Raw genomic sequence first — 24,007 nt, 5'->3', positions numbered from 1 at the left:
CTCAGTCTACAACACACCTGATGCTTGTCTGCTCATCTACCTTTCAGTACTTACTCCGGTCAGTTTGCCTTTGTTGTTGCCAGATTGTAGTCGTACTTCTGCCCGGGTGTCTTGATTTTGGTTTTGCACTTTAGAACAGACTGTACTTTGCTCTGCCTGAAAAGTTCAGTTTTTGCCTTATTCCTGCCTCTACTCTGTCATTCTGTGTGTGGGTCCTCTCTGATTCATGACAGAATTTAACATGGAGCTTATCACGATGTTGACCTGTTTTAGGAGTTGAAATGCTGACAGTAAAGATCAAAGTTTGGAATGTTGAGAATGAAACTGGAATAAAATTGAAATGGTCAAAATAAAGTTGAAATTTCAATAATAAAGTTGAAATGTTTAAAATAAAGTTGTGAAAATAAAGTTGTAAAGTGTTGAGAATTAAGTCAGAATCAAGTTGAAATGTTGAAAGTAAAATTAAAATATTGAGAATAAAGTTTACATTTTGAGACTTGAATTGAAATGTTGAAAATGAAGTTGAAATGTTGACAATAAATATCTGAGTAAAGTTGAAATGTTGAGAATGAAGTCATAATAAAGTCCACATTTTGAGAATAACATGGACCAGTCCAGTATAAAGTTGAAAAGTTGAGAATCAAGTAGAAATGTCAAGCATAAAGTTGAAATGTAGAGGATAAAGATGAAATTTTGGGAATAAAATCAAAATGTTGAAAATAAAGTAGTATTGTTGAGAATAAATTCTGAAAAAAGTTTAAATGATGAGAATAAAGTTGAAATTTCGAGAATAAAATTGAAATGCCAAGAATAAAGTCAGAATAGAGTCAAATTGTTGAGAATAAAGTTGAAATATGAATGAAGGATAAAGTCAAATTTATTTATAGGAAAATTGAATACCATTTGACCAAATAAAAATCTTCTAGTCATCTGATTTACTTTTTCTTATTCCTGACGCCATTACTGACAGTTTGACTTTATTCTCGACATTTTAACTTAATTCTCAAAATGCAAAATACAAAAACTCCTCTCATTTTTCCTTTAAGCCTGACCCACATTCATCAGGCTGTACAGGAGCTCGTGTTCATCCTCAGCTGAAACGGTACACACACACACACACACACACACACACACACACACACACACACACACACACAGCATGTTCTGTTGGCAGGGGGGAGTCCTCAGTGGCTGAGTAGTGATGAAGATGAGGCACAGGGGAAGATGGGATGTAGATTCTCGCGATAGTTTCAGTCCACTCAGTGCGGCTTGTGTAAAGATGGCGGTCAGCAGCATCCGAGGCCGCCCGTCACGGAGCAGTCGGATGCGAGGTGAGGCAGATTTCCGCTCCCACGGACTGACCGCTCTGTGTACGAGACTTCAGAGACTGAGTGACCGCAGACAGACAGACGGACAGACAGACAGACAGGCTGCGTGGAGCCGCTCACCGCCTCTCCTCACTCATATCTGTGTGTTTGTGCTGACAGGTCGGAATGACAGCGGGGAGGAGAACGTACCGCTGGATCTCTCCAGAGGTAGGCTTGGTTTGGTTTGGTTCGGTTTGGTTCGGTGTGAAGCGGCTGCTCACTGTCAACAGCATCCACAGTCATCACTGTCTCTGTGTCTGTCTCTCTGTCTCACGCTGTGTCAGGCTCTTTTCTGTGTAGGAATGTCTTGGTGTCTGATGTCCTGCTCACACTAAGTGTAAAATGGTTTGACTTTTACTGTCTCAGCCTCCCGCATGTTTTGCCTGCGTGTTTACCCAACTCACTCATCACTGTCAAGTCACACACACACATACACACACACACACACACACACACACACACACACATCCGGTCAAATCCAAACTTCCATGTATCAACTGAGTTCTTATATCAAACATTAAACGCTTTAAAAACGCAGGTAATGTGAAGAAAAAGTTATTTAATTTAATTCAAATCATGAAATTGGTTTTAAAACAAAAAAGAAAACATTTTCTTTAAACTTGTGTCGCTCTCCAATAATGTTAAAACAATTTCTATATTTTTCTTATTAACAGTTCCATGTGCAGGCCAAGATTATTAGAAACTCCTTATAGAAAAACATTGTAGTTACTGAAATAAAAATTAAAACTCAACTTGATTTGTGTACTTCACTCCTTCTTGAGTATTGGAACAAAACTGTATTTTGAAGGGGTTTTCATTTTTACTCTTCAGTTATGCTGGGAAATATATTTTAAAAGATCAAACTTTTGCAGATTAAACCTTGTAAAGGGCCGACCTCAGAGTGATTACAGTTCTTATTAAATGTCAACGTCAACTTTGTCAGTTGGAAAATCTGAAAAGCAGAGCTGATGTCTTCTGGAGTTGACAAAATGTTCTTCTTTTTTTTTTCACAGCCATTTTATTTTTTTTAAGTGTCTCAGAATTCTCTTAATGTTAATCAAAATACACATTTTTAAACCATAGTTCTTATTTAGTTTTAATTTAGAAGCTTAGATGACTTTAAAGGACCAACATTTTCCTTAAAAATTACTTTAAAGCAAAGATGATTATACTAGCACATTTTATACCTCTGTTATCAGTAGGTATTATTAGTTTTAGATTTTGAAGAATTTTTGTGCATTTTAAATTGTTTGAAGTTGTGAATTCTTGTCTTGGACAATTTTGTTTTCTGGTAGAGAGCAAGTTTTGAAATAATAAACAAAAAAGATTAGATATAGAATAAATATTCACCAAAAAAGTTGTAATTAGAGTGTTGGTTTGTAAGGACATGATTTGTCCCATTGCTCAAGAATGGGTGGTATAAATCTGATTTTCCTTGAAAGAAAAATATTGTATAAATTACGTATATTTCATATATTGTTATTCTATTTCTGCATTTTTCATTTTTGTACAGTGTTCTGGTATACAACTGGTATTTTATATTTGGTGTAGTGTATCCTTGTATATTATTCTTGTATATTTTTAAATTTTAGTTTTCCTCATTCTTCTATTTATTTGCTATATTGGCAGATATTTTATCTATCTATCTATCTATCTATCTATCTATCTATCTATCTATCTATCTATCTATCTATCTGTCTGTCTGTCTGTCTGTCTGTCTGTCTGTCTGTCTATCGATCCTTAAAGAATACATGTTCACCAAAAAATAGAGTGTTGGTATTAGTATTTTTGGTAGGACGTGATTTGTCCCATTTCTCAAGCATGGGTGATATAGATAATAATACAAACATAATAAATATATTGACTTTAAGATAAGTGCTGCAAACTATGTACAATTATTTCCTTGATTCCAAAGAGCTGTTAGTGTGCTTTTATTTTGAAATCAAAACCTGTCTTATCTGAGGTAACTCTGGCTCAGTTGATGCAGCTTAAGTGGAGGAATGTAGTGAGGGATGTTAGCTAATCAGCAGGTGACACTCTGTTAGGATACAGCGTGATGCAGTAATCAGTCTGCTCACAGCACAGCTCACAGGCATGTTTGAAGAACATAAAACTGAGTATCATGCACCCACCCAACAACAGAGCCTTTTAATACTGAATGAAAGGATGTGTTTACAGCTGCGGTGTCTGAGGGCACTGACGCTCTGCATCATCAAATTATAACATGCTCCTTCTATTATAGAAAAGTTGGCCATTTGAATATGAGAGTCTGTGAGAACTGAGGAGTTGCAGTTGTAGTTTTTGCTTCTTTCATATTGGCACACATGATATATATGATGGTGATACACATCTTTCAGTGTCCAGTAGTTCATTTCAGTGTTGCAGCTCTGTCCTGATGGCTTCCACAAGTGTGAGCATTTGCAATTAATTTTATCACACTTGCACGCCCACCAAACAGGAAAAGATGATTCTTGTGAGGTTGTCAGCTGTCATTTCTCACTTCAGTGTTTTCAGGGTAGAGTCTATAACAAAATACAAACATTAAAGTGGTGTGAGCACAGACACAGATGTGACAGTGTCCTCATTACAGAGAGACGGTGTCCCTGTTAGATCACAGTAATCTGCTCACAACACTGTGCTGAATCATTTCACTCAGGCCCAGAATAGAATGCCAAAAATGGAAAGAGAAAAAGATGAAGGGTTCAACACTTCAGAGTGACTCACTTTATTACTATATAAACATAATTATTAATATTACTCGCTTAATCACATTGCAATCATGGGTCAGTCAGTGTTCTAGTGACAGAAAACAAGTTCTTAAACATGTTCTCAGTTTTATTTATTCATTCATTCATTCATTATCTTCCGCTTATCCGGGGCCGGGTCGCGGGGGCAGCAGTCTGAGCAGGGACACCCAGACTTCCCTCTCCCTGGACACTTCTTCCAGGTGTTCCGGAGGGACCCCAAGGCGTTCCCAGGCCAGCCGAGCGACGTAGTCACTCCAGCGTGTCCTGGGTCTTCCCCGGGGCCTCCTCCCAGTGGGGCATGCCCGGAACACCTCCCTAGGCAGGCGCCCAGGAGGCATCCGATATAGATGTCCAAGCCACCTCAGCTGACTCCTCTCGACGTGGAGGAGCAGCGGCTCTACTCCGAGCTCCTCCCGGGTGACAGAGCTCCTCACCCTATCTCTAAGGGAGCGCCCCGCCACCCTGCGGAGGAAACTCATTTCAGCCGCTTGTATCCGAGATCTTGTTCTTTCGGTCATGACCCAGAGTTCATGACCATAGGTGAGGGTAGGAACGTAGATTGACCGGAAAATCGAGAGCTTCGCCTTTCGGCTCAGCTCCTTCTTCCCCACGACAGACCGGCGCAACGACCGCATTACTGCTGCCGCCGCACCAATCCGTCTGTCGATCTCGCGTTCCATCCTCCCCTCACTCGTAAACAAAACCCCAAGATACTTAAACTCCTCCACTTGGGGCAGGGACTCTTCTCCGACCCGGAGGTAACAAGCCATCTTTTTCCGGTCGAGAAACATGGCCTCAGACTTGGAGGTGCTGATTCTCATCCCAGCTGCTTCACACTCGGCTGCAAACCGCCCCAGTACAAGCTGAAGGTCCAGGTTCGAAGGAGCCAACAGGACAACATCATCTGCAAAAAGCAGAGATGAGATCCTGTGGTCCCCGAATCGGACTCCCTCTGGCCCCTGGCTGCGCCTAGAAATTCTGTCCATAAAAATAATGAACAGAACCGGTGACAAAGGACAGCCCTGCCTGAGTCCAACATGCACCGGGAACAGGTCTGACTTACTGCCGGCAATGCGAACCAAGCTCCTGCTCCGATCATACAGAGACCGTACGGCCCTTAGCAGAGGGCCCCGAACTCCATACTCCTGAAGCACCTCCCACAGAATGCCACGAGGGACACAGTCAAATGCCTTCTCCAAGTCCACAAAGCACATGTGGACTGGTTGGGCAAACTCCCATGAGCCCTCAAGCACCCTGCGGAGGGTGTAGAGCTGGTCCAGTGTTCCACGACCAGGACGAAAACCGCATTGTTCCTCTTGGATCCGAGGTTCGACTATCGGCCGAATTCTCCTCTCCAGTACCCTGGAATAGACTTTACCAGGGAGGCTGAGGAGTGTGATCCCCCTGTAGTTGGAGCACACCCTCCGGTCCCCCTTTTTAAATAGAGGGACCACCACCCCGGTCTGCCAGTCCAGAGGCACTGTCCCCAACTGCCACGCGATGTTGCAGAGGCGTGTCAGCCAAGACAGCCCTACAACATCCAAAGACTTGAGGTACTCAGGGCGGATCTCATCCACTCCCGGTGCCTTGCCACTGGGGAGCTTCCGAACTACCTCAGTGACTTCAGCTTGGGTGATGAATGAGTCAGCCTCTGGGTCCCCAGCCTCTGCTTCCTCTACGGAAGATGTGTCAGTGGGATTGAGGAGGTCCTCGAAGTATTCCTTCCACCGTCCAACAATATCCCCAGTCGAAGTCAACAGCTCCCCACCACCACTGTAAACAGTGTTGGCAGGGTACTGCTTCCCCCTCCTGAGGCGCCGGATGGTTTGCCAGAATCTCCTCGAGGCCGACCGGTAGTCCTCCTCCATGGCCTCCCCGAACCTTTCCCATGTCCGAGTTTTTGCTTCCACAACCACCCGGGCCGCAGCACGCTTGGCCTGCCGGTACCCGTCGGCTGCCTCAGGAGTCCCACGAGCCAGCCAAGCTCGATAAGACTCCTTCTTCAGCCTGACGGCATCCCTTACCTCCGGTGTCCACCACCGGGTTCGGGGATTGCCGCCGCGACAGGCACCGGAGACCTTACGGCCACAGCTCCGAATGGCTGCATCCACAATGGAGGCAGAGAACATGGTCCATTCGGACTCGATGTCTCCAGCCTCCCTCGGGATCTGGTCAAAGCTCTCCCGGAGGTGAGAGTTGAAGACCCCTCTGACAGATGGTTCCACCAGACGTTCCCAACAGACCCTCACAGTACGTTTGGGCCTGCCAAGTCTGTCCAGCTTCCTCCCCTGCCAGCGGATCCAACTCACCACCAGGTGGTGATCAGTTGACAGCTCAGCCCCTCTCTTCACCCGAGTGTCCAAGACACACGGCCGGAGGTCAGTTGACACGACCACAAAGTCGATCATTGACCTCCGACCTAGGGCGTCCCCATGCCACGTGTACTGATGGGCACCTTTATGCTTGAACATGGTGTTCGTTATGGACAGACTGTGACTAGCACAGAAGTCCAATAACAGAACACCACTCGCGTTCAGATCGGGGGGGCCGTTCCTCCCAATCACGCCCCTCCAGGTAACACTATCGCCACCCACGTGAGCATTGAAGTCCCCCAGCAGGATGATGGGGTCCCCAGTCGGAGCACTTTCCAGCACCCCTCCCAAGGTCTCCAAGAAGGCCGGGTACTCTGCGCTGCCGTTTGGCCCGTAGGCCGAAACAACAGTGAGGCACTTATCCCTGACCCGAAGGCGCAGGGCGGCGACCCTCTCGTTCACCGGGGAAAACTCCAACACATGGCGGCTGAGCTGGGGGGCTATTAGCAAGCCCACACCAGCCCGCCGCCTCTCATTGTGGGCAACTCCAGAGTAGAAAAGAGTCCAGCCTCTCTCAAGGAGTTGGGTTCCAGAGCCCCGACTGTGCGTGGAGGTGAGCCCGACTATCTCTAGCCGGTACCGCTCAACCTCCCGCACCAGCTCAGGCTCCTTCCCCCCCAGCGAGGTGACATTCCATGTCCCCACTGTGAGATTCCATGTCCTGGGGTTGGGTTGTCGGGGCCCCCGCCCACGACTGCCACCCAAATCACAGTGCATCAGCCCCTTCTGAACCCTCTCGCGGGTGATGGGCCTACGGGAGGGCGGGCCCACGTCGCTCCTTCGGGCTGGGCCCGGCCGGGTCCCGTGGGCAAAGACCCGGCCACCAGGCGCTCGCCTGCCAGCCCCAACCCCAGGCCTGGCTCCAGGGTGGGGCCCCGGTAACGCCAATCCGGGCGACGTAACTGACCCTGGTGTTGAACTTTCCATAGGGGGCATAGTTTTATTTAGAGCTGCGGAAATGATTCAGGGTCATTATTTGTGCTGGAAATCCTTGAAAACACAGGAATTTTAATGCAGTGTTTTCAAGGTTTTAAAAGTGCTTGAAAGTGCTTGACACTTTTATTGTGCTACTTTCAAAATAAATCGCTCTCTGACGGAATAGTTTGCTTTTTAGGTTCAGAAATAAAATAAGTCAGAGGGCCTTCTTTTAATTTGTCTCCCTTCTGCACAGTATTTTGGTTGTTTATCTACTGTAAAAAAGTTGTTAAAAAACAGACAAGACAAGTTGTAATTTCAGTGCAACTTACTGCAATAGATTTTTGAGTTTTGAGCCCAACTCAAACTAAAAAATACGTTTTGCTGCCTATAATCTTTAGTTGACATAATTTACTTTTAATTTATCAGATCAACTTAAATTGTTGAGTCTTAGAAACTCAAAATAAGAATTGTATTTCATAAATTGGTCACAGTTAGCTGTGAATGTCATTTGTCATTATTTGGGTTCCTGAAAATTAAATGGTTTTAATTGAAAATATTAAAATATTAACAATTATTCACTTTCACTTCAATCACCAGTCATTTTTGAAATACAATCTTTGGGCTGTCAAAGATTCCAGTTTATCTGAAGGAGAATTATTTCAAAAAAAGATCAGTAGTTGGTGAATATTTTTTTTTTTAACTTGTTGTTGAGTTGGGCTCAAAACTCAGAAATCTATTGCAGTAAGTTGCCTTGAAATTTCAGGTTTTGTCAGCTTTTTGTTTTTATAGTGATCTAATATATTGTGAAAGAAATGAAATGGGGCCTATTGATTTTGAGTATGTGTATATAAGTATATATATAAATTACCAGTAAAGTTTTCACTATTTTCTGTAATTTCATAGTGCCAAACAATAAATTAATGAACTGAAAAAATAGTCAGCAGATTAATTGATAAATAAAAACAATCACTAATTGCAGCTCAGGCTTTATTACACTTAAACAGATGATTCCAGAGATGGATTCTTTCACAACGGAAAGGAAGATGTGGACGTGCACGTCAGACAAAAGGAAATAGTTCCTCTGGTGAGGGTACCTGTATTTACAGCCCACTGTGTTTAATGTGCTCATTGTTTCTGTTTGACGTCCTTCATGATGGTAACACTTGTGTGAAAGGAATATGTTTCCTTCCACATTAAGGTGTCATGTTACTTTGGTTTTCGTGTAAAGACCATGTCACCCTTACTGATTTCAGATCCTGCAGAAAACCTTCACGAAATCCTTCAAAATGTTACAAAGCAGCAAGGAGTGTCCAACATGCGCAAGCTCGGTCACCTGAACAACTTTGTCAAGGTTTGTAAAAACAACACTCAGGTGCTGTTGGAAAGGCCGTGAGGTCACTGCATTTAAAATGATTTGTACCTGTGTGAGACTGTGATCAGTACATTTCATGCCTACCTGCCTGTTACATTATGTAACACATTTTATTTTATCTAGCTAGCAGAGCTAGTAGAATGTATGTGTTGCCCAGAGTGGACTGGAAAGGGGTGGGCAGAGGGAATGTTCTCAGTGAAGTGCTGATGGAGGAGAAATTTTGACCTCACAGTGGCCTCAGACAAAAGGTCTTCAAAACATTTGATACCGTCCTCCGGGCATCGTGTCCACAACAAAAATTCAGTCTGGCCAGTTGCTGTTGAAATATAGTAGAAATCTTTTAGTAGTGGTAGTAGTAGTATTCTTCTTTTTGTATACTACTCCAAGTCCTGCATGCAATACCAGGCAAAAACCAGGCGGTGATGGATTCAGTCTGTTGTTGATAGGCGATACATTTACTACATCTGTTATGTTGCAGAAATTAGGTATAGTAAGTTTAGTAATAAAAGACAGTCATAGATATACAGTAAGATATGTACAAATAGAATAAAATATGCATTTATAAAATAAAATATGCAATATATAAATAATATATATAAATAATATAGAATACTTCATGCAAGACAAAGAACAAGTAAATATAAAAGCAGTGAACGGTTGCATATTGTAACTGTAAAATCTTGCACAGATGTATTACACAAAAAAGTAAATTTGTGTTTGGTTGATCATAACTCTATTCTCACTGTTTCTAGCATCATTGGAAAGTCTGTTTCCCTTCACAATGATGTCCCATTTGTAAGGATCCTGCATTTGCAGGATGAGCAGCTAATTATGTGGGTGGGACCCGAGTGAAATGTGCCAAATTTTCCTGCAAATGTCAAACAATGTATCCTCCTGTTAGAACTGACTCTGTTGTTTGGGGACTGGCTGATTGAACTCTGTCAGTAACAAGGAACAAACAAGACAATGTTAATAATACAGTGACAACAGAGATATGATCGACCAAACACAAATTTCCAAACATTTTTTTTTTTTGACAGGTTAAGTTATTGTTGAATATTGCACAGGCGTCAGATTGCACTAGTGTGTTAGAGAGGTATGAGTTAGAGTTATTTATATATAGTCTTATGGCCTGGAGTGAAAACTGTTCCTCAGTCTGCTGGTGCAGGTCCTGTTTCTTCTACTAACCCTGTATTGATGTGATATGATTGCTATCGTTGTATGACTTAAATCAGCTTAAAAGTTTTGGTGTACAGGAAGTAGCAGGGTCCTGCTTCAGGGTTAATAAATGATGTGGTATTTGATCGGTTCATAAAGCCACATCCCTGCTGATACCAGATCCAGCATTTTAGGTTGTATCAGAGGCATTTCCGATATTGGTATTGGTATCAGAATAACCCTAGTAAAAATGTTGTATGTTTTAGACCAGTGTTTCTCAACCGTGGTCCTCAGAGCTCACTGCCCTGCATGTTTTAGATGTTTCCCTGCTCCAACACACCTGATTCAAATGATCTGGGCCCCGTTTCCCAGAGCCTTCGTAGCGCTACGTGTGTTGTAATTGTGTCTTAAGGCCTCCCTTAAGCTTATGGGCTGTTTCCCAGAGTTGGGAAACACTGTTTTAGACTATACATGAAGTATCAGGAAGTATTATGCAAAACTCACCATCATTATATTATATTAAACAGGGCTCAACAATAAGGCTTGCCAGGGGCAAGTAAATCTGGCAACTCACATGCCTGACTAGGCAAGTGGTAAAAAAAAGAATCAAACTACTAAACTATTTGGATGATCGATTAATCATTACAGTAATTTTTCATTCAAAATGGCAGAAAATACTGTTTTCAGCTTCCTAAATATTTAGATTTCTTGTTTGTCTTTGTGTATTATAATTCTAAACTGAATATCTCTGGGTTTTAGACCAACACAATGGACATTTCATTGGACTTTGAAAAACTAGGCTGGACATTTGTCACTATTTTTTCACATTTTGTAGACACTGCAGCCCCAGATTAAACATGACAATTAACTTTAGCTTTTGTTGTTATTTAATAACTGCTAATAAATCAATTTGTACAGGAACAAGAACAAAATAACTGCGGGCAAGTAGATTTCTGATCAGGCAAGTAAAAAAAAACCCTGTATATTTCAGGAGTTTCCCCCATAATTATACAGGCCAAGGAGGCCACTGGGACATAGAATTTTTTATTTTTTTGTCAGCAATAACGCCAAATATCCTTTCCTTCACAAATCAATCATTTGTGATTGCGGGCGCTTCTATGCAACACTTTTGAAACATGACTCAACCCATGCCGTTGTCTGGGAAACTGTTGGATGCAAGTGCCACTGCTGTTAGAGTCCCTTTGAATTACTGTGAAGCACAAGCATACGAGATGTTAGGTTAGCTAATGTGAGCATGGGGCTGCCTAAAAAGAGATATCGCTCTAACACAAAGAGGATGGGGGATTCGTGATGTACTAATGTTTTGCAAAGATCATATGTTACATGTATTATTTTTATGCAACAAATGCAGTATTTTAAGTCATCTTCTACTTGTAATCAGTTTGTTTAAAGTCTTGAATATACTGAGCAAACAAACATTTGAAGCCTGTCTGCTGTACCATCTAACTGAAGCTGATTGTGTGCCATGTGCCGCCAAGCCTGAAAAAAATCTAGTGGCAACAGTATACATTTTTGGGGGGAATTTTGTTGTTGCATCTGGTGGAGAGGAAGTTAAACTACCCTATAGACTGCTCTGCAATTAAATCTGGAGAAGTGCATCATATTTTTTTTAGATGATTTCCTTTTTTTGTATATAAAGTCTCTAAAGTAGCAAACCATAGCTGTCAGATGCTGTAAATGTAGAGTACAAATTCTATTCTTTCTTTGAATTGTCTTGGAGTTGCAGAAATTGCCAAATACCTCAAAATTGTACTTGAGTAAACATACTGTACTTATATTCTACCACTGTACCACATATCTCTAATTGGACCAAAGTGTCCAAATGACTGAACTGACATTCACGTGTATGGACCCTGCTGGTGGGTTAATTAGTCACTGAACATGCACTGTACAGCTACATGGCCGTATTGGAAGTTGTGACGTTTTCTTTCCCTCACAGCTTCTCTGCAGTGTCGGCCACTCAGAGGAGAAACTCGGCTTCTCGTACGAGGAGATCATTATTTGGTGAGTACTTGCACATGGTGGCTACTGCACATTTCTTCTGCTGTTCTTGTTGTTGATTATGAGTCTTCCCTGATTCTTTTCCTTTCCATAGTCTTCGGTTAGCGTTGTTGAATGAGGCCAAGGAAGTACGTGCAGCTGGACTACGAGCTCTACGTTACCTGATCAGAGACAGCGGTGTCCTAGAGAAAGTGCTTCGGCTGCAGGTGGACTATTTAATTGCGAGGTGAGTAAAATATCGCTTACCACATCGCAACTCTATTATGTTAACATAATTCTACTTAAATAAGCCTGTCCTATTGATTCTGTCCCAGGTGCATAGATATCCAGCAGAGTAATGAGATTGAAAGGACACAGGCTCTCAGACTGGCACGCAAGGTGAGATCTGCTTCCAATAAATACTTCCTCAATCAGATGTATAGGGTGCTCACATAGATACACAGCTGCTTACCATCAGAAATGAAGCAGTTGCTCAGACATGTCACTCCAAACCACAAACCTGATTCTGTGCCAACACCTTCCTGGATGCCCCCAGGTTCGAAAAAACAGTGCCAAAATGTCTTGGATGCCCCTATGGTAGATACAAAGTGATAACATGCACTATAAATTGCCCTTTCAGAGGACAAAATGTGATAAAATGCCCCTTGGGATGCCCTTCTCATGGACAAAACATGATAAAGTGCTGCCTTGGATGCCCTTCTAACAGACAAACTGTGATAAAGTGCCATTCCAGTGGAAATAACATGATAAAATGCCCTCTGGGATGCTCTTCTAGTGAACAAAATGTGATGATGTGCCCACTGGGATGCCCTTCTCATGGACAAAACATGATAAAGTGCCCTCTTGGGTGTCACTCTAGTGGACAAAATGTGGTAAAGTGCGCTCTAAAGTGCCCTTCTGGAGGACAAAACATGATAAAATGCCCTCTGGGATGCCCTTCTAGTGGACAGAATGTGATGAAGTGCCCTATAGGGGCCCCTTCCAGTGGATAAAACACAATGCAGTGCCTTCTAGAGAAGTCATTCCCAGAGACTGGATTGTGACCCACAGACAAGTCACAGGAGATTTTATTTGGGTCCCTAAAAATATAAAATATTACGGAAGAGATTTATATCTGTGGTATAAAAGCATGTAAATGTGCATATTGTTTTACTGGTAAGATGAAAAATCGGTCTGCTATTTCCACCTAAATTATGAGGTAAATATGGGTAAATACTGTATGTCCTGTAATTTTTTCCTTGTGAGAGGCAATAAAAACAGTGAGATGGCTTGTTAACACGCATTTATGAAGATGTTATTAATATCGTGTCAAGATAATATAAGGTGATGCAAAAGCAGTAGAAATGGTCAGGAACATTCATTTACACACAGATGAACAAGATTTATTGATCAGGCCTATGGTGAATTTAGTTGGGACGGTTTGTCATAAACGTGGGTCCCCAGAAAAAAAGTTTAGGAAACTCTGCTCTAGGGTGCCTATAGGGCCATAAATAGTTAAATTGTTCATGTGTGTTTTTATTACAGGGTTGTTGTAGTTGTTGTGCAATAAAATTAAATTTTAATCCAAGCCAATAATTGGAACTGTTTCACCCTAAATGCATAACAATTTTTGCTGCTCTGGTGCCCTACCACATATAGATGGTGCCCTTTTTATTTTTTTTGCCCCCACCCCTCAGACAGCCTGAGTCCGCCACTGTCAGGGAATCACCAAAGTCATTAGGATTCATCCTCTGGGCTCCTATCTAGGTGTCAACTAGTGGTCATCCCTGTAGCCACACCACTAGCATGGTTAAAACTGACTGCACTGTGTTTTGTGCTGCTGCCTCACACAGATGATCACTGTGAACGCGCTACTTTTCCCCTTGTCTGTCACCAACTCTCTCATCGCCGTGGGCAACGACGGGCTGCACGAACGAGATCGTATGGTGCGGGCCTGCATTGCCATAATCTGTGAGCTCTGTGAGTAAAAACAAACTGCATACACACACACACACACACACACACACACACACACACACACACACACACACACACGTCCACACTTGACAGTCTGACGTCAGCAGTGTAACAGTGTTGGCAGAGCTCTGTGTGGCCCCTTTATTCTGCAGCCTTGAAGAACCCTGTTGTGGTGGCACAGCGGGGCGGTCTCAGCACCATTCTGAAGAGCGTGACCGACTGTCAGCTGAGTCGCATCAATGAAGCTCTCATCACCACCATCCTGCACCTCCTCAACCACCCTCACACCAGGCAGTACGTCCGCTCTGACGTCGAACTCGAGGTACTGAAAAAAAAACAAAAACAAATTAAAGCACCCATTCTTGAGAATTGGGTCAAATCATGCCTTACTCAAATAAACTTAAAAAAAATATGAACACCAACAATCTTAATTCCAATTTAGAAACAACTTCAGACAATTAAAAAAAGCGTTAAAAGCCTTCAGAATCTAAAACTAACAATACCTACTGATAACATAGGTGTAAAAATGTGCTATTATAATTATCTTTATTTTAAAATATGTTTTTTTAATGAAAATGTTGGCCATTTAAAGATGTACCACAGATTTCTGTCAACTCTGTCAGATTTTTTACAAAAACATGATCTAATCAGGCATAAAAAGTGTTAGCTATACCTAAGGACCCCTGTCTCACTTCCTGGTTTTAAAAAAGTGGGAATACTGCTCAAATACTGGCAAACTTCCTATTTTTAGACAAATTCATTGATTATTTGGACAAAACAAGACATTTGAGGACATCATCCACCACCATTTTCTGACATTTTATGGACTAAACAACTATGGATTCATCGAGAAAATAATCTGTGGCAGGTTCAACTCCTGCCTGCAGCCCTTTGCTACGTGTCATCCCCTCTCTCTAACTCCTCCTTTCCTTTCCTTATGTCAGCTGTTCTATCAAATAAAGGCACGAAAGCCCCCAAAATAAAATAAATAAAAATAAAAATTGAGAAAATAATTGACAGATTAATTAATGAAAATAATCATTAGTTGCAGCCCTAATAATATTTCTATCAGATTGTCTCAACCATAACATGTCAACTCTGTAGTCCTTCTAAATCAAAGCTAAATAAGAATTATGGTTTAAGAGAATGAAGAGAACTCTGAGACACTTTAAAAAATAAAATGGCTGCTCACTACCACTATGCTGTGAAATGAGAAAATGTCAAATCTATCAGATTTTCCATCTAACTAAGGAAATAATCACATACCATTTCATCCCAGTTCTCAAGAATGAGTGAAGATGTTTTATATAAGTATGTGTGATGATATTTATAAATGTATTAACTGTGTTTCGCAGCAAATCCTGGCCCCGTACACAGACTTCCACTACAGACACACTCCTGACATCCCAGAGGGACAGCTCAAGTGAGTTCTATAAAATCTGCTGAAGCATGAAACAGAAAGCTTGTAGGACTGTTTGCGTCATTGTTAAATATTGTTCATTTGTTGTCTTCAGGGAGGACAGGGAGGCTCGATTCATGGCCAGTAAAATGTCTATAGTTGCCTCTTTTCGATCCTGGTCAGGTAAATGGTGGAATTTACATTCAAATATAAACACTGTTCATTCTGTACACGATGTTCGTCTCTGAACGCCTCATTAACCTTCCCGTTAACTGAATGTTTGTAGCATGCCGGAATATGTGACTCTGCTGTAAATGTGTGTAGAGTTGAGTTGAGAGTGAGAACATGTGCTGTGTTTCTGTGGCTAACTCGGCCCTTCACCTTGCAGGCATCATTAACCTCTGCAAGTCAGGCAACTCTGGCATCCAGTCTCTTATTGGCTTACTCTGTATACCAAATATGGAAGTGCGGGTAGGTAATCAGTAGAATGTAACAGTCACATTTGTTTTCTGTGTTAAAGGACACAACCTTCAGCCACCAGCTAAAGGCTTTCTGCTTCTTTAGAAAGACAGACATTAGTGCATCAGTCTAAATATCAAACATGAAATTCATCTCAGCTCCTCTGAAATTCTGATGGAAATGATCCTTTTAACCCCGCAGCTCCAAATCAGTTCCAGGGAAATTTGTACAAAGCCATGTACAGGACACAAGGGCCTTATTTAGATTATTTATAGCTCGAGGTCTTAAGTGCATGGTGCTAAGGCTGGGTGATATGGCTCATTAATAATATCTTAATATTTTCAGGCTATTCTGCTATACGATATATATCACAATATATGTATTCTCTCTAAAATAACATACAATTTATTAAGGCTGGTGATATGAACAAAACTTAATATCCTGATATTTTTGACCAAATAACTCAATATTGATATTTATTGATATTGCAACAATATTTTAGGGATTGGAGCTTTCACAAAATGTTAAAACAGTGAGATTTATGATAAACAGTCATAGGTAATATGGATATGGCGACTAAATAGGTAAAGGCAAATAATAGATTAGAATAATATAAGTAAGAAGTTCAGAAAATTACATAACTTTGCTGTAATTCAGCTTTTAAAGGAGAAATCTGTGATATATTTGCTGTAATAAATCATAATAAATAAATCATACTTGCTTCATTTGACATGAATGCTACAGTCATGGTGTCTCCCTTTGAAATTTCCATTCCAGACTGGAAAAACTGTTTTTATGTCTGTTTCACATTAATCAAAGTTCAAATTAATGCTGAATTTTCATTGAATGAGTAAGTGTCTGTTTATGAGTTGTAAGAAAGAAGTAAGAAATTATTAATAATCTTGTAGAAAGGGTAGACAGACACATAACTCATCATCCAGATTGTGTTATTTCAGAGCAGTGAGTTTTTGTTTTCAGGCTCAACGGGTTAACTTTACATTGACAGACAACTGACAGTTCTAAACAGCTGATCAACTTACAGTGGAGGACTTGTTTACTTCTTTATGTGCATTTATAAGCTTTCACGCATCCTATGCTCCTGCAGAGCTCCTGCAGAGTGTGACTCTGCTGTGTCTGGGGAGGAGGGGGTGGGGGGGGAACAACTCACTTCAACCATAAATCATATATTAAACAGTAGTACAACCTATTTAACCTATAGTCTATGGCTCCAATTCACTATTTGGACTGCTGTACTCATGTTGCATGCACAATGGCTACATACTGCTCCTTTAAATACAGGAAAAGACAAAAATTATGCCATATCATGATATAATGATATCCACAGTTTAAGACGATATCTACAGTCTCATATCACAGTATCGATATAATATCATTATATTACCCAGCCCTACATGGCGCATGTAGAGTTTGCTCCACTTTGTTATTTAAATGGTGCATAATCTGGCAAAGTAAGAGTATTTAGTCTCTTAATTGATCATTGTTTGTTTTTGGCACAATTTGAATTCAACCAATCAAAATATCATCCTCCGTTCCCTTCTGGAATCTGGTGCATTGCTATTTAAATTAATGGATTCTGCAAGTTAGAGAAGCAAACAGGAATGCTGAAATGTTTTCAGATACACAAAGAACAGCTTATCCACCCACAAAACATGAAAGACACTCGCCTAAAGGAGAAGAAAGAAAATATATACATGTATAACAAAATACATACATATATATGTATGAGGTCACATTTATCTGTGCCAGATGACATTATATGTGTACACATTAACAATACAGTATCTCTATATTTGTACCTGTCCACATTAATCTACAAGGTGAATACCTATTAAATACAATATACATACATAAAATGCAGATATGATAAAGCATTTTTAATTCATTGAATGGCACATGAATGGCACGTGTCAAGGCCTTGTTGTAAATACAGAATGACAGCAACTGATAGTGATAAGAAATAGAAAAATAATTACTATAAAACAGCACAAGATAAAATGTGAACCACCCTAAATAAAAACAAAAACTGAAACATTTCTTTAGTTTAACTTTATAGTGCATACTGTGGTTTGGAAAAATCAAAAAATATTGTAAGTTTAAAACGGCTGCTAAGTATGTCAGAATTGGATCCCAGATGGAAAAGAATTTGTCCCCGAATCTCCTAAATATGTATTTTATCTTCTCTATCAATTTCAGTTTATTTTGTTTTGATTTCTTTTGTTTATTGCAGTTGTTTGTTTGGTTTTTAGTATATTTTGACAGCTGTGTGAAATGCATGTTTTCAGAAGACTGAATCACAAATCAGTCAAATCAAGCTGAAAAGACAAAACATTTAAGGAAATCATCATGTGTGACCATGCTGAGATCATGTCTGTCCCCCACAGAAAGGTCTGTTGGAAGTGTTCTATGATATCTTCCAGCTTGTTGTACCTGTAGCGACTGCAGACTTCAGTGAAGCACTTGTCAGTGTAGGTGGGTACAGTGACATCACTCTCATCAAGTCCTTTGTTTTTGGATGTCTGAAATCATATAAACTGAAACTGTTTCCTGTTTTAGACCCCAGCAGATTTCAGGACAGCTGGAGGTTGTCTGATGGGTTTGTGGCTTCGGAGGCAAAAACAATCCTGCCACATCGATCATGCTCAAGGTAAATACTGTGTGTAGGCACTAATATTATAATCATAATCTATGCTGAAAAATGTTTAATTCCTGTTGTGTTCCAGGCCGGACCTGATGGACAACTACCTGGCTCTGGTGCTTTCTGCCTTCATTAAAAGTGGACTGCTGGAGGTACAGTCATTTACCACAGAGACTCTGTCAGTGGTTTTATCATCCTGTCTGTGGTTCTAACACTTTGTCTGACCTCCACAGGGTCTGGTTGATGTGATCACAAGCAGCGATGGTGCCATATCCATACGGGCGACCATCTTATTGGGAGAACTTCTCCATATGGTACCTCCCTCCTGTGTTCTCATTCGTTGATCTAAACAGGAGATTCCTCAGATCACTTTGAGAAATGGCACAAAAACATATTTTGAGTTTGGGTTTTGATTTTTACTAGATCAAACTCTTGACTTGACTTGTAACAGACCGACCTCCTAGTAAGTACATTTTTTTAATAAATGTAGTTGTCAACTCTGTCAGATTTTCCATCTGACAGAGTTGATGTCATAGTCGTAGTGAGCAGTGTCAAGTGTCTCAGAGTTCTCTTAATGTTAATCAAAATACACATTTTTAAACCATAATTCATATTTAGCTTTGATTTAGAAGGACTACAGAGTCGACATGGTTGAGACACATCTGATAGAAATATTATTGAAAGAATTAGTCTAAAAATAGAAAGTTTACCAGTGTTTGAACAGTATTCCTGTCTTTCTTAAACCAGGAAGTGAGACAAGGGGTCCTTAGGGTATAACTAACACTTTTTATGCCTGATTAAATCATGTTTTTATAAAACACATTTTCAAAAAATTGATTTTTAAAACAAAGATAATTATAATAGCACATTTTAATCCCTATGTTATCAGTAATTATTACATGGTTTTGTTGAATACTCTATTCTGATTGGTCATCACAGCATTCTAAGGTCTGTTTCTTCCTTATAGCAGATGGTTCTTATGTATTACAGACTGTTGTTACGAGGAACAGTTTGCTTTGGACACAGTTCTGATCATAGACTCTGGAGGAACAGTGAAATTATCGTTAAATCACTAAAATCATTACCAAAATTAATATTTTGTGTTTTTTGGTGCATAACCATCTAACAAGCTGAATAATGTACAGGTGAAATAAAGCCATAAAATCATGAATATTTTGTGTCACATGTAAGTGTGCCAAACATTTATTTTTTTTGATAAGTAACCACATAATAAGTGGGATAATGTACAGTGAGCAGGATGATTCAAGACCTGCATCATCCTGTTGGGATTTATTTCACAATAATGACCTGCTGACTGTACATTATCTCTTATATATTGTTAGTTTTAGATTTTGAAGGCTTTTAGCACATTTTTAAATTGTTTGAAGCTGTGAATTCTTGTCTGTGACAAGGCTGTTTTCTGGCACAGAACAAGTTTAGAAAGTAAAGTAAAAAAATAGGTATAGATTAGATATACAATAGATTTCCTCCAAAAAATTGGAATTAGAGTGTTGGTATTAATTTTTAAAGGTTTTTTTGTAAAGACATGATTACTCCCAGTTCTCCAGAATAAGTGGTATAAATGCGATTTTCCTCCCACAGGCCAACACCATCCTCCCTCACAGCCACAGCCACCACCTGCACTGCTTACCCACCCTCATGAGCATGGCGGCCTCCTTTGACATCGCTCCTGAGAAGAGAGTGTGAGTACCTCACCCCAAAACCAGGTTCACATTCTAATGTTACATTAAACGGTGACTGTCAGGAGAAGTGGTGCTGAAATCAATGCTTTCTGCAGACGAGCGAGTGCTGCAGTCAACTACCTGAAGTGTTTTCATGAGAAGAAGAAGCGAGGAGCCAAACCTTACAGCCTCTACCTGGACCACATCCTCCGCACATCAGGAGTGTCGCACTACTGTCGAGAACAGCACTTCAGACATCACAAAGACATCTTAATTGTCAAGGTACACACATGACATTACATGTTCTTGCATGTGTGTTTCACTACTTTAACTGGGTTCTGTTTAGTCCTACTGCTCATGGAGGTTCTAATGAAATCTGCATTTTGGGTTTTAAAATAAGAAGCTCTGAATATGAGGGGGGTGTGTGTGTGTGTGTGTGTGTGTGTGTTCAGGTCACGTAATCTGTTTTACTTTATACAAGTGTTGACCAATGACCAGTTGTGAGTGGTGCATCATGCCAGAAGCTGTCTGTGTGTGTTTATGTTTATGTGGGTGTTTGTGGATATGTGTGTGTGTGTGTGTGTGTGTGTGTGTGTGTGTGTGTGTGTGTGTGTGTGTGTGTGTGTGTGTGTGTGTGTGGGGTGGTCATTAAGTAGCTTTTTTTTTGGGGTAATTATACTTTTATGAGTAGATTGTTAAGTCTGTACTCTTACTTGTACTTAAGTATGCATTATAGCATGTAATCTACTTAGTTACTTCTAACCTTGACAACAACAATAATAATAATAATAATAATAATAATAATAATAATAATTGACATAATTGTACAATTTGAATGTTGTTGATTTTTTTGTGTTGAATAAGGTGATCTGATTGCAAACAAACAAATGAAAACAATGAGTTATGAAAAACAAAAGACTGCAGCAGCACAGGTTTGAAATAAGGATGGCAGTGGTTAATGATTTATCATTAATCACTTCTAAGAAATTTAATCAATTAAAAATGTATTAATTAAGCATTATTCCAAAAATGGCAGTAATTTCTGGTGGAGACATTTGTTGAATAAGGAAAGTTAAGCTTAAAATGACAAGAGAATGTTAAAAGAGAACAAAAGGAAAATGAGAGGAAAAACATCTTATCTTAAAAATTACTAATGATTATTAGTGTTTTCATCTATCAGTTAAGGAAAATGCACAAACTTTGCATTCCTAGTTTGGAGAGGTGACGGTTACCTCTGAGCAGCAGAACAACAGAGGAGTTTGGAGTAAATTTAGACTGAAGATTTGGAGAAACAGAAGCTCCTTTGATTCAGTGTTGCTGTTAATGATAAGTTAAACATCAGTGAGTAAAAAGTAACTCATACTGAGTAGTTTTTGACAAGAATACTTTGTAGTAGTACTTAAATATTTTTCTAACATCTGCACTTTTATGTGTAATTGAGTAATATGTTAGTAATATAACAGTACTTGTATGTGAGTACAGATTTTACTCTTTTCACAACTGACTACAAATACAGGACACACAACCAAATACAGAAAACATGACCAACTGCTTATGTTTTGTGTATTTGGAACATGTATCACTGTGCTTTTCATGTGTTGCCAAATCAGTGAATCACTTTGCTCATGTTCCTCGATGAGGATCTTGTATGCAAGAACTCAGAAAGCACACTGGTAGGCTCCTCAGTTATGGTCAGAACTATAAACCAGCACAAAAGTAACAATTACACTACCAACAAAAAACAAACCACCAAACAACAAAAAGTAACATTTGCATTTTGGGACATGAAACACCAGAACTTAGCAAACTACTCAGTCCAACATTATAGACATGATGGACATTACGCTGTCAATAGAAACTCAACACTTCCTGTGTCTGTTTCAAATTAAAAGCCCCTGTAGTGTTTCAGTGGACAGTCCAAGTTATTTATGAGGTGACACTGATTATTGATGTGATGTACTTTTGTTAATGAAATAAATACAGTCCATAATCATTTTAAATTGATGGTTTGCTGTGTTCTTTATGTATGATTTATAGCTCTAAACATATTTTGTAAGTCTGGGTCCTGTGAAGATACCAGATTTCTCTTTAAAAAAGTTGGGGAAGCCCTGACGTAGTGTTGTGGCCATGAAATAACAAGGTACAAAAAGTTGTTTGAATTATTAACTCTGGCTGAGAACATAAAATTGGTATTATTGCATCTAAAACTATAGGAAACTGAGGATGCTCTGATGACCAACCTGAGAGACTGTCACATCCTCAACCACAAGGAGAACCTGGACTGGAACTGGTGCCTCATTGGAACCATTTTGAAGGTAAAGCTATACATGATTCCTGCATCATGTGTCCGCAGGCTGGGATGGGTGATCATTTCCTGCTGTTTACATGCAGCTATTGCTGTAGAATGTAAGATGCTTATAATGACAGTTTTCTCTAATTTGTGTTTTATTCTTGTCTCTAGTGGCCAAATATTAGTTTACGCAGCAATAAAGATGAACAAATTCACAAGTGAGTATTTCTGCCTTCATGTGTTCTCTCAGCTCTCATTTGATTTTCAGCACACTGATGAACAACCTGTCTTATACCTTGTTTGTGTGTTTGTTTTTTTTTCCTGTACAGATTTGTGCGGAGGCTGCTCTTCTTCTACAAGCCCAGCAGTAAGCTGTATGGCAGCCTGGAGCTGGAACATCCCAAGGCCAGACAGCTCACTGTGGTTGGCTGTCAGTTTGTAGAGTTCCTCCTGGCATCTGAAGAGGTGAGGAGAAACAGATCTCTGTAACTAACCACACTTCTTTACATTGATTTGTGCTATTTTTGTGTAGGTTGTTTCTGTAGTTTTGTATGATGGATTATTTCTTTATGTATTGTCTAATATATATTATATCTTGGAGACTACACATTTACAACAGGATTTGTAACTGGAGGTGTGGTGAGGGTGATTTAAGGTGGAGTCAAGACTCAAGATTTGCTGTCACTTTTTATAGAGTTCCAACAAAAGGATGCTGTTTATTCCTTATGAGAAATCTTTGAATGTTTTAGTCATGCTAGTGTTGTGAATCTGTGGATGGAAATGTCAGTCTCTTGGTCAGTCCACCGCTGTGGTCCAGACTGAAATATCTCAACAACTATTGGATGGATTAAGATGATATTGTGTACAGACATTCATGGTCCCCAGAGACGAATCCTACTGACCGTTGGTGATCTTCTGACCTTTCCTCAAGAACCATTATGAGTTTGGTATTTTTGGTTTATAGTGTTGACAACTCTTGTATAGATTTCCATCAAACATGGTTCAGACAATCATGGTTCTCAGAGGATGAAGCCATGAGTTTTGTTTTACCCCTCTGTTCTGGTTTTTCTACCCTTATCAAGCAGTTGGGAATCTTATGGTTCCTAAACTAGTATCCTTTCACATGCAGCTGTATCAACGTGTCCTTCTTTGTAGTGTTAATCCAGTCCACTGAGAAAATGTGAAACAATATTACATGCTTGATTTACACTTAGCTGAAGATAAATACTTTTATTTTTAAGTAAATGTTGCAGTTGTCACCCTGTAACCTGCCCTGCTGTCACCCCTGTCTCTTAATCCACTTGTCTTCATCTGTTAGGAAGGCCAGGCATACCTGGAGGACCTGGTGAGGGACATTGTCCTCTGTCTGTTCTCCTCTGCTGGACTCAAACCCGAGCGCAGCCTGCAGGGCAGCAGGCTGCTGACCACACTCAGCCAACACTACTTCCTCTTCTTGGGCACCCTGTCAGCCCACCCACATGGTGTCAAGATGCTGGAGAAGTGTAACGTCTTTCAGTGGTGAGTAGCGTTTTGGTCCAGACTGACATTTAGACAGATTATCATGAAACTTATACAAAGAGGATGAATCCTTTTGACTTTGATGATCCTC

General features: G+C 40.2%; 1 protein-coding gene across 1 annotated transcript in view; it reads left to right on the top strand.

Moving 5' to 3' along the window:
- The first annotated feature begins 1,273 nt into the window (after positions 1-1,273).
- Positions 1,274-24,007, top strand: part of LOC146308007 (rapamycin-insensitive companion of mTOR-like) — a 42,588-nt gene continuing 19,854 nt past the window's right edge. The window contains exons 1-21 of the mRNA XM_084746077.1: positions 1,274-1,331; positions 1,488-1,535; positions 8,658-8,755; positions 11,895-11,959; positions 12,051-12,182; positions 12,271-12,334; positions 13,789-13,915; positions 14,065-14,234; positions 15,268-15,335; positions 15,427-15,494; positions 15,700-15,782; positions 18,173-18,260; positions 18,345-18,435; positions 18,512-18,578; positions 18,660-18,740; positions 20,029-20,129; positions 20,225-20,390; positions 22,322-22,423; positions 22,570-22,616; positions 22,728-22,863; positions 23,717-23,916. Of these exons, the coding sequence (XP_084602203.1) occupies positions 1,280-1,331; positions 1,488-1,535; positions 8,658-8,755; positions 11,895-11,959; positions 12,051-12,182; positions 12,271-12,334; positions 13,789-13,915; positions 14,065-14,234; positions 15,268-15,335; positions 15,427-15,494; positions 15,700-15,782; positions 18,173-18,260; positions 18,345-18,435; positions 18,512-18,578; positions 18,660-18,740; positions 20,029-20,129; positions 20,225-20,390; positions 22,322-22,423; positions 22,570-22,616; positions 22,728-22,863; positions 23,717-23,916 (2,054 nt within the window). The 5' untranslated portion in view covers positions 1,274-1,279. The remainder of the gene's footprint in view (positions 1,332-1,487; positions 1,536-8,657; positions 8,756-11,894; positions 11,960-12,050; positions 12,183-12,270; positions 12,335-13,788; positions 13,916-14,064; positions 14,235-15,267; positions 15,336-15,426; positions 15,495-15,699; positions 15,783-18,172; positions 18,261-18,344; positions 18,436-18,511; positions 18,579-18,659; positions 18,741-20,028; positions 20,130-20,224; positions 20,391-22,321; positions 22,424-22,569; positions 22,617-22,727; positions 22,864-23,716; positions 23,917-24,007) is intronic.

The sequence above is a fragment of the Lutjanus erythropterus genome, chromosome 20 (assembly GCF_056507025.1).
Source record: "Lutjanus erythropterus isolate fLutEry1 chromosome 20, fLutEry1.hap2, whole genome shotgun sequence".
Lineage (NCBI taxonomy): Eukaryota > Metazoa > Chordata > Actinopteri > Lutjaniformes > Lutjanidae > Lutjanus > Lutjanus erythropterus.
Note: the sequence above shows the minus strand (reverse complement) of the source record. Positions and strands in the feature narration are given on the sequence as shown.